This window comes from Chanodichthys erythropterus, chromosome 14, assembly GCF_024489055.1.
Source record: "Chanodichthys erythropterus isolate Z2021 chromosome 14, ASM2448905v1, whole genome shotgun sequence".
NCBI lineage: Eukaryota > Metazoa > Chordata > Actinopteri > Cypriniformes > Xenocyprididae > Chanodichthys > Chanodichthys erythropterus.
This window is the reverse complement of record NC_090234.1, coordinates 12,288,898-12,299,488: the sequence shown is the minus strand read 5'-3', so window position 1 is coordinate 12,299,488 and position 10,591 is coordinate 12,288,898. Positions and strand designations below refer to the sequence as shown.

General features: G+C 36.5%; 2 protein-coding genes across 2 annotated transcripts; both read right to left on the bottom strand.

Annotated features, from left to right (window-relative positions):
* Positions 1-252: 252 nt before the first annotated feature.
* On the bottom strand, positions 253-1,655 carry tmsb4x (thymosin beta 4 X-linked). The gene is made up of 3 exons (XM_067408527.1): positions 1,518-1,655; positions 771-883; positions 253-691 (listed from the first exon to the last, which is right to left on the bottom strand). The coding sequence occupies exons 2-3, from the start codon at positions 868-870 to the stop codon at positions 657-659; spliced, it is 135 nt and encodes a 44-aa protein (XP_067264628.1). The 5' UTR covers positions 871-883; positions 1,518-1,655; the 3' UTR covers positions 253-656.
* A 157-nt stretch (positions 1,656-1,812) lies between these two features.
* LOC137035348 (toll-like receptor 8) lies at positions 1,813-10,390 on the bottom strand. Its single transcript, XM_067408523.1, has 3 exons — positions 10,112-10,390; positions 6,268-8,886; positions 1,813-4,517 (listed from the first exon to the last, which is right to left on the bottom strand). Exons 1-3 carry the CDS (start codon positions 10,112-10,114, stop codon positions 4,068-4,070), a joined length of 3,072 nt encoding a protein of 1,023 aa, XP_067264624.1. The 5' UTR covers positions 10,115-10,390; the 3' UTR covers positions 1,813-4,067.
* Positions 10,391-10,591: the final 201 nt, after the last annotated feature.

The following is a 10,591-nucleotide window of genomic DNA, read 5'->3' as shown; positions in this document are numbered from 1 at the left end:
AATTTTAAGTTCAGGGTTTTGTTCTTCCCTCATGTTACTTTTTGCATTTTCCAGACATTTTTTTTCTGGCTCAAACTCGGCTCTAAAATTGATACTCAGCTAGATTTTTAACATATATTTTTAAACTCTATGTCCGAAAATCCTTATCCAGTAAAATAAGCTTTAAAAATACAAAACAGTTAAATGCATGAAAAAGCGTCTTTGCATTGGCATCTCGACAAGCACAGGAGAAAAAAAACACTGAAAAAGATGTCCATCTGAACTTTTATTTGCATTACAAAACAAAAATTGTGCATTCCAAGACGTCAACATACAAAAAAAAAACACTGCATGACTTTAAAGCATTTGAGCAAGTCAACCAAGAGATGTTACAAGAGCGAGTCTCCGTTACGTGTCACTCAAATTCTTCGCCCCGCCCCCGAAGCCCGGCGCCTCCTCGTCATCCTCGTCCGTATCGACAAACTTCATCAGAATATCAGTGGTGCGGTTTACAAAAAGAGGAGTACGTGGGCACAGAAAACAAAGGGCTGTACGGTCGTCTGCATTTTTTTTGGTTGTCCAATCACAATGCGACTTAGGTCATATTAAACAGCGAAAAGACGTGAAAAAGAAGGCAATGTGGAATGTACAGTGCATAGAAGTGTGGCGAGAGACTTTCATGACGAGCCCGCCTGTTTCTCCTGTTCGATGGCTGGAAAACAAGAGGAAAAAGTGTTATCGGGTGTTCATTTTGGGGTCGGTTCCTCAAATGAAAGTGTGCTGAATCTTACTTTCTTTTGACGGCAACGGATTTTTCTCCTGAGTTTCTGTTTTCTTCAGCTTGGTTTTGTCAAAGCTGGTCACCTCCTCGAGATTTGGCTTGTCAGACATGTTTGCAGTAGGTCTGAAAGGAAATGATAAGAAAGAGACACATGACCTCCATTAATATTCATATCAGTGACTCAATATGAGCTTATAGAACCCAAAAGAACCTAAATGTGCTTTAAAAATGCAATAAAGAACACAAGCGAGAGGCTTTATGCTGTAATGCAGAGACTGTGGAAGAAGGAAACGCTGCTGTTGCATCACAGTCTTGAGTGTGTGGTATGAAACCACCGCCCTTTCCTGCTCGTTCTCCCTCTTATTCACTTCATATCAACATTTTGATCAGTAAACACATTCTTGTAGCTTTTTGCAATGATTTGCACATATCTTCCCTGACATGTATGCAAAATTTCGGGGGGTGGAATGTAAAAACTGATCGCGCTTGCTCATTCCTGAACAAAGAAACTGCATGCATCTATTGTCTCTGGCACATATATATCACATTAATAGTTATATAACCTATAATATAGCGACGAACCGTCACATTTCCTGTAAAAATGCATGCATTTATATATTTCGACAATTATGCATGATAAAACAGCTTCTAAAAACGCAAATTTAGACTATAATTAAAAGATTATAAAGAATAACAGCGTGTTGTTATGCTATATTAGTGCATTTAAAACACAAAAAAGAGAGATTCTTGTGCTCACCAGAGTGTGTGGTAGTTGAAGTGGTTTATTCTCCAGCAGATGCAGCAGTGTGAGGAAAAGCGCAGAATCTCAGCATTTATAAGGAGGGATAGGCAAATCACGTGACTGACGTCACCGCACCGTTAGATGAATCGCTACTTCGCGGAGTTCGCGTGCACATTTATAAACCGACTAGATACGAAAATTGAACATTTTAGCCGAGAAACGATGTAAACATGAAGCTATTTGAGTATTTAGGAGTGATAAAACGTGCAAGGAAGTCGTGTCGGGGCCGCGTGCTGATGTGAACGCGCTCTGCTGTGCGACAGCGACATCGTGTGGACACACATAAAATGAAACTAGAAATAAATATAGATATTTTCACTTGGAAAAAAAAAAAAACTTTTTTATTGTGTCCTTAAGTAACGTTTTCAAAATATCACAAGTTAATAAACTGAATGGTGTTGTATTATATTGTGGATATTCACTCGGTTCAACAAGATCAGAAACTGTGACGATCAAGCTGCACTAAAAAAACAAAACACGATGTTTGTGCTGGAAAACGAGATACTGACGAAGAACGACGTTTTATTTATTTATTTATTTATTTTTTGCAGTGTTTACATCGATTCTTTTGTTGAAATAAACTGCAAACCTACTTCCCTTTTTCAGGCAGACGCTAATAATGCTAAATAATGCTAATAATGCTAAAAACAAACAAACAAAGGCCCTGTAAATAAATATTATTTTGCGCTAAGTAAGCCAAAGCAAACATGTATAACAGAAAACTTATTTTAGGTAGCTGGTCTTGACTGACAGGAAGTGTGTGAGGTCAGTTCCTGTTAGCTGCTAGCACACGATTTAACAGCTCCTTGCAAAATTTGCTGACTTTCCCCCCATCATTTTATGATAAAAGATAGTAAAACAGATGCTCCTTGTGAAATGTTCCTTTGCATCTCTCTCACATGATAAAATACTATAGTATTTGCTATAGTAAAATATAGTAAATTGTAGTAGTTATGCTACAGCATACTCTAGTATTAACTGATACTGTAGATTTTACTACTGTAGTATAATATACCCTATAGTTGTAGAAACCTTGGGTAATTTGTTTATATACCACAACAAATTAATTCAAGTACTTTACTATAGTATGATTCAAAAATAGCATTTAATGTAGCTAAATTAGGCTACTATAGTATTTTTTCACGTGTGTGCAAAGAGTTTACCAGCGAGTTTCTGTCTTAGATTATAAAAATAATAAACAAACAATAAACAATAGTGACCATGTGAAGAATTAGCACATGAAATTTCAAATATTTGCACTAAAAAAAGGACTAACATGAAAACTTGCTGCATCATTTTGTGAGGAAAAATAGGAAAAATATGCTCTGTGTGAAATAGTATGTGTGCAAAGAGAAACGATTAAGTTTGGACCGGTGTTGTAAATAATTTTAATAGTTTGAAGTCACATTTTACAAGATTTTGCAAGTGCTTTGGATAAAAAAATAAACACAGGTCAAATAAATTACAACAAACTAATTAAAACATTAGTGACCAAGATAAGGATTGATTTTGTTGTACCGCTTTTCACTAACATTTACAATAAAGTCCTATTAGTTAATGTTAGTTAATGCATTAACAATGAGCAGTGCATTTAATCTTTGTTAACATTAGTTAATAAAAATGCAGCTTTTTGATTTTAATAATATTATGAACATTAACTTAAATACTTTAGGAGCATTTCACTGTTAGTTCTAACTAATGTTAACAACTGGAACCTTATTGTAAATGTATGTATAGAAGTTTTTATCATTTTGTTATGAAAAATAGAAAAAACAGATGCTCCTTGTGAAATGTTCCTTTGTTTGCAACGAGAAACAATGACTTTTGGGCTGTTATTGTAAATATTTTTGTTTTAATAGTTTGAATTTACATTTTACACTGTAAAAAATTCCGCCTTTTTCACTTGAACCTTTCAGTTCCTGTCTTACATTGAGTTAAATCATCTTGTTAGTACAATTTCAACTTTATTATATTAAACTGACTTCAAAAAATTGAGTTGATAACTTATAAAGTTGAAACTGTGTAAATTATTTTGATGAGTTAAAGTAATGTGAAAACATTGGCATGATGTACAGATCATATCACTTTTCACAGTGTGCAAGTGAGTTTCAGCCTTCAATAAAAAAAAATACAAAATTCAATAATACATTAGTGACCAAGCAAATAAGCTTGACATTTCATGTACACTATAAAAGTGACGTATAGCCTAGTAAAACTGACATCTTCATTCAAATATTATTAAAGATTTTGTAGTCATATTGTTTAGTTGTCCTTGGAGTTGATTGTTTTATTTGTGATAATAGAATATGAAAGAAATTATGAACACATGCAAAAACAACAGAGAACCAAGCAAATATTAATATGCATTTTCTGTTTTGCCAAATAATTTTGTCAGATAAGTACCTTAAACAAGATTAGTGTTTTGTTCTTCCCTCATATTTTGCTCATTAAGGGGTAATTTAAACAATTTAGCATGGTACTAATTTTCAAATCAGGTTTCTGCATCTACTTGGTGGTGAAGTATCGGCTATAGAGTTCGCTGTACATGGCCTGGTTGTCCACCCGTATGGCGTTCCGCAGGGATTGCCAGAACCAGGCTTCGGCGGACGAGGAGCGCGGCCACTCGAGGATGCTGCGAGCGCACAGACGCCTGCGCAGCCGCAGGAAATGCGAGTACTGCAGCACGGGCTCCAGGAGCAGCAGCACGATCACGTCCTCGTTGTCCTCCACCAGCCGCTGGTGAGCCAGGAAGATGGCCAGCTTGAAGGAGCCGCTGTTCACGTAAGCCTCGGTCAGCACGAAGACGGTTTTGCGGCTGTGCTGGATGCTCTGGGTCAGACTGTCCAAGACGGGAGAGCCGGGGATCCAGTCCCGCTCCTCCAGGCAGATGGGTAGGAAGCGCTCGCCTCGTTCCTCCAGCTGCACCCGCAGGTGGTTGAGCACCCAGTCGGACACCTGCAACATCGACACCGTTACTGCACTGAATAACGACACTATTGTCTTCTATAGAGCTGCTTATTCATAGTTTTCACATGACAAAACAAGACTTTCCTCCATTGAGTTTCTCCTTAAAACCATTATAAAGAAAATGCATTGCATTCATATTCTGGCCTCATCTCGCCTGCATATCATCAATAAGCTGAAGTTGGTCTTTTAGTAACAGTGTTTTAGTGCACTTTAAGTGTTTTTCACGTTAATTGTTTTATGTTTGTAGTGATTGAAATACTGCAGCAGGTGCTGTATATGGATCACAAGAGACCAAAACATGCATTTTGTTCAGATATTTTTGTTTTTGACAAAAATTGACAGGCCTGTGCTTCAGTTCTTATCGATGTTTTGCCCTCCGGGTCTCTGTGACTGAAAACTGTGAAGAGTTGAAATTAACTTGTTTCATAATTGATGAACACTGTTTTTAACCGGATCAATAATTGAGCTGAATCCTAGCTAACAAAAATATGCTCTGGGAATGTTTTCATAATGATTATGAAAACATTATTTCTGAATGTTCTCAGAATGTTCAAATGGCTTTGTCTTGAACGTTATCAAGGGAGCATTCCATTTTATGATTTTACAAACATTATTGGGACGTACTTTATTTTGAATGTTGGGCGGTTTGAAACAAGTAGTAGTAGCTCTTAAACCTTATAGGGTCTCTGGGATCTTTTTTAGACCCCAAACGACGTTTGCTAAAATAAAAAAAAAAAAAAGTTCTCTTTGTCCAAATGACATGAAACTTTGTACAGTTGTTAACACTTTCTAGATATACAAATAAAAATTTGAGTGATATCTTGTTTTTATGTTAGTATAGAAAAAAAGTCACACTCAGGGTCTTTGGGGTCTCCAGACAGGAAACAAAATGTAATTTTGTAACAAAATTTTTTTTTTTTTTTTTTTTTTTTTAAAGAAATGTAATTTTACTCTGTTTATTAATGTTTTTACTTTATAACTGTGCAGTTTTGGGAGGATTTATCATATCTTTTAAATGTATATAAATAAATAAATATTTTTTTAAATAGGTTTTTATTTACAAAAACAGCTTTTTATGTAAAATTAACTTTTTAAAGACCCACATTTCTAACTTTCATTCATGGGGATAACATGGATAATTTGACATGGTTTAGTGTGAGATTTTTGCCCATCTTTTGGAAAATGCAGTTTTAAAAGTAAAAAATGATCACTTTATCCAGTAGATGGCAGCAGAGCTCCACCATTTGCTGTTTGACTGACTGAAAGACTCTTTTCACAAGTATTTTCAGTTTGGTTCATATCTAAATATTATGAAATCACAATAATAACAATAATTTTTATCAAAGTTTAGCATTTTTTTGTACTGAAAAAAAATAAGTCTTGCAATAATGTTGATTTTAAGGATGAATTTTGTCCATTTTGTAAGCGGGGTCTCATCATAATGTAGCATTATTGAAAAACTGTTTTTTTTTATTACAATAAATACTAAACTTTGACAAAAAAAGTCATTTTTATTGTCATTATTGTGATTTCATAATATTTAGATATGAATCCGGCACAAAGTCTTGTGTGCTGAAAAATTGTGCTTAAAACAAGAAAAAATATCTGCCATTGAGGTCAGAAACATAATCTTGTTTATCCTTTGAATTAAGTTTCTTTTTCTGACCCCATTGGCAGATATTTTTTGGGAAGCTAACATGTATTTTTTAAAGCACTTTAGAAATAAAGCTGACTTGACCTGCGAGTCCTTGGTGTCATAGGTGATGAAGGCGTCGTAGATGCAGCTGTCGGAGCTCAGGTGCTGATACCCAGTGAATCTGGCTTTCAAATAGTAGAATAAGTAGGAGGCATCCCAGTAGAAAAGGTGCATTGCAACGGCCACGAAAGTGGTGCATATAAAGAACACAAGTGAGAGGAAGTACGCCAGAAAGGCCAATTGGTCATTGTTGCATTCTTCTGTCTTAAATTTTATAACAGACTGACCTTTCCTCTCTTCCGGCATGGCGCACACCACCGAGGTCACCAATTTAGGGATTTTCACATTGGTTTTAGAAATCCACAGAAGGAATTCAAGTAGGTCGCATGTGCAGTGGAATGGGTTGCCGTTGAGCCACAGCTTCTTCAGGTAACTCTCGGTTTCAGGTGGAAACGTGGACTGATTGATGGTTATGAGATAGTTGTGACTGAGATCAAGTGCCTCAAGGTTTACCGCTCCCTTTAAAAATCCACCGGAGAGCTTGGATATTCGGTTGTACTGGAGATCGAGGAACTGTAAAGAGGGAGCATCACTTGCCAAATTACTTGATATCTGATAGATCTTGTTGTTACCTAAAATGAGCTCTTGGAGATGTGGGAAATTTCTTAACATCGTCCAGTTAAAATTTACCAGACCGTTGTGGCTTAATCGCAACTTCTGAATGCTTCTGGGAAGAAGCGTATAAACTCTAAAAGGGATTTTCTCAATATCGTTGCAGGATATGTCAAGATAAGTCAGATTGGTCAAGTTTGCGAAAAGCCTATCGTAGGTTCTGTCTCTATCCCTCCACATCCTGCCGAGACTATTGTGATGGAATTGCAGCTCTTGAAGAGATGCGCTTGAGATGGATTTGGTGGTCAACGTGAAGATGTAATTGTAGCTCATGTTCAACACCTTCAAAGAGGGCAAATATTGGAGGAAGTTCAAATTGTGCGTCACACCTTGCACGGTGAAATAATGGGGGTTGTAACTCAGGTCCAGCACCTCAAGATTCTGTAACTCTTGGAAGGCGTGATCGTATGCCAGATCAATTTTGTTGTAGGACAAATCTAGGTATTTGAGACCTGGAAGCGATGTGAATTCGGATCCATTGGGAGCCGTGGAAAAGCCATTCATGGAGAGATTGAGGCAAGATATGTTGCCGTATGACTCAAACTGTGCAGGAGAAATTAGGAACAGGTTATTTCGACTGAGATCCAACACTCGACCGGTGGCGTAGCACTCTGGCTTCACAAGATTTTTTGGAACATCATAGGAATGATCTTTAGGGTAAGGGTCTGACACCGATGGCATCATGAATGAGGATTTTAAACCAACACTTGTGTCTTTTCTCAAGTTCCTATTGATCACCGGGTAAAGTCTGTTTTCTGAAAGATAGAGTAGTTTCACGTGTTGGAATTTTTCAAATATGTTTGAATTTGCACGCACAATGAAGTTTATTCCTACATCCAACACAGAGAGATTTCTTAAGCCGTACAGAGAGCGGAAGGTATCATCATGGATTTCTTGAAACACCAATCCTCGAAGGTTCAGTATCCTAAGCGAGGTCAAATTCGCGAAGCTGGGCGATAGTGTAACAGTGGGCGGGTAAGTCTTAAGGGCAAAGTTAAACGAAAGATCAAGTTTGGTAAGCAGTGGCAGATTACCCAAGAAAACATTCTCTTGGACAGCTGTGAACAAGTAATTGAACGAAAGGTAGAGCTTCTTAAGTTCCAAAATATTGGCGAGCCAGCCAGGATCTACGGACGTGAGTGAATTCCCTGCGAGGTGCAAAATCTGCAGCTTTTTAAGGTTGGAAAAAGCTTGCGGATGGATTACAATGGAATTATTTTTACAAGGAACACATGGATATGGAGCATTGTTACACCTTGGGCAGTTTCCTTGGATCTTTAGAGTTGTCAGATTGTCGAGTCCTTGGAAATCATGCTCTCCGACGTACGCGATTCTGTTTGAAGCGAGCTCGAGAGTCCTTAAAGACTCCGGTAATCCTCTGGGCACTCGAGTTATGTTGTTGTACGATAAAGTAAGATGTCTCAATCTTGTCAGGACTGAAAGACTCCCATCTTCTATGTGATAATCTCTCGAGCAAGGATTCCAGTAGAAGCAGTTTTTCGAAAGAAAAAGAAGTGTCAGATTTGGCACATGTGCAAAAGTCGTTGAGTTTAACCAGATGATGTTGTTCACTACAAGCATTAGTTCCTGCAGGTTTTTTGGAAGTTTTTTTGGTACGTTCTTTAGTCTGAACCCGTCGAGCTCCAGCGTACGCAACTTGGTCAAATTCACAAACTCCTCGTCGCCAACAACAACCTTCTGATTCTTATTCAGCCAGTTCAGATTTAAAGCGGTCAGATTCTCCAGGTATCGGAAAACTCCTGATGTTAAGTTCTTGATCCTGTTCTCAGAAAGGTCAAGGGAGGTGGTGTTTCTCTGGAGCGATGGCATAACTTTGAGTCCACGTCCACCACAGTTGACCACAATCGTCATCTCAGTTTTGTTCTCATGTATATCGCAGGGTTGATTCTTTATGGTCGTCTCGTCCTTTTGGCACAGAGTTAGTGTGATCTTTAGTGTCACAATAAGCCAGAATTCCAATTTTATCACCTGTGGGAATACGAAACAAAGAGTTGTTAAAGGACACTGTGCAATATGACAAAAACATTGTCAACACTTTACAATTAGATTCCAACTATATAATTATACTTGTTTTCCAGTAAAAGTATCTAAACATTCATAAATCAAGATACATTTACTGGAGAAGCAAAATGACTGAAGATATTAAGTCGTGTTTTCTGAAAAATTGAATGAGTTTGAAACAAGACTAAATATCTGTAAATGTAGTCAGAAAAATAAACTTAATTTAAAGAGATTAATTAAAGATTATTTTCTGACCCAATTGGCAGATTTTAGCCTAATTTTAAGCACAAACTCACTTCATTGTGTTTCATTTTTCAGTAAACAAGACTTAATATCTTCAGTCATTTTGCTTCTTAATTTAAGAATGTTCAGATATTTGTACTGAAAAACAAGACACAAATACTGAGAAAGAACATCGATTTTTGCAGTTTAAAAATGAAAAACACTTCTAAAGCATTTCTGTTAATTTCAGTTTGGTCCCACTTTATATTAAGTGGCCTTAACTACTCTGTACTTACATCAAAAAATAAGTACAATGTACTTATTGGGTTCATATTGAATTTCAAAACACTTGTGCTGCTTTTGAGGTGGATACGGGTAAAGTTAGGGAAAGCTTTGGTGGTATGGGTAGGTTTAAGGGTTGGGGTAAGGTGTAAGGGATGGGTCAACAGTGTAATTTTAAATGTAATTACAGAAATTAATTACAGATCTAATTATATGCAGGTTTTTTTTAAATATAAGTACAATGTAAAAACATGCATGTACACAATAAGTGCATTGTATCAAATGATATATTTAAATGTAAGTACATAGTAGTTAAGGCCCTTAATATTATATATTATTTAAACATTCATCAAAAGTTCTGTTAATATTACGTAATGGACCTGAGCTGACTAACAAACAATGAACATTATTTTTTTATATAACTCATAACGACTTGCTCTTTGTTAGTTAATGCATTAATTGACATTATTTAATAGGACCTTATTATAAAGTGTTACCTTATTAAAGCAATGCATTTTATATGTGCATGAAATGCATTTGTCTTTGTAACTATAAACAACAGCGTATGCAATAGACTGAAAAACAAAAATCACCCTAACATCAAACATACAATGAACACTACTACTACTAATAATAATAATAACAACAACTAATAATATTTATTAATTGTATAAATAGACTTTCTTACCATTGTAGCAATGTCTTTGTAATGCCCCTGTGCAAGCAATGCAATGCTTTGTACCAAAATAAGTGGAATCTGGCGATGCGCACAGTTGCATTTAGGAAACAGGAAGTTTTGGTTTAACTGCTAAAGACTATTTTAACACTTATAGATCTCTAAACGTGGCCTGTCATCGCCACCTGCCAGTCCACCGACTAATATAAACCGTTCTGTTTTTCTTTAATGACCACAATCAAAATTGTTTGATGAAAGTCATTTGTTTCTTGCTGGTGGATCAGTACAGCCACAAAGACGAACGTGGTTTTGTAAGTTGCAATTATAGGAGAGGAAGTTCTGCCTACATTGTTCCTTCTTCTCAGGGACATGATAGCACAAATCACATGCACATTTACGTTAGAGGCTCTACTTCAGAAATTGAAACTGGAACAGACCTTCCATGTATCATATTTAAATTTATGGTTTTCAACATGCTCAGCATGGTCAGTT

Coding starts and splice junctions, on each gene's coding strand:
- LOC137035348 (XM_067408523.1), bottom strand. Junction 4,518..6,267: donor ATGACACCAAGGACTCGCAG/GTCAAGTCAGCT, acceptor TCGATGTTGCAG/GTGTCCGACTGGGTGCTCAA.
- tmsb4x (XM_067408527.1), bottom strand. CDS start 870: ATGTCTGACAAGCCAAATCTCGAGGAGGTGACCAGCTTTGACAAAACC. Junction 692..770: donor TCCGTTGCCGTCAAAAGAAA/GTAAGATTCAGC, acceptor CTTGTTTTCCAG/CCATCGAACAGGAGAAACAG.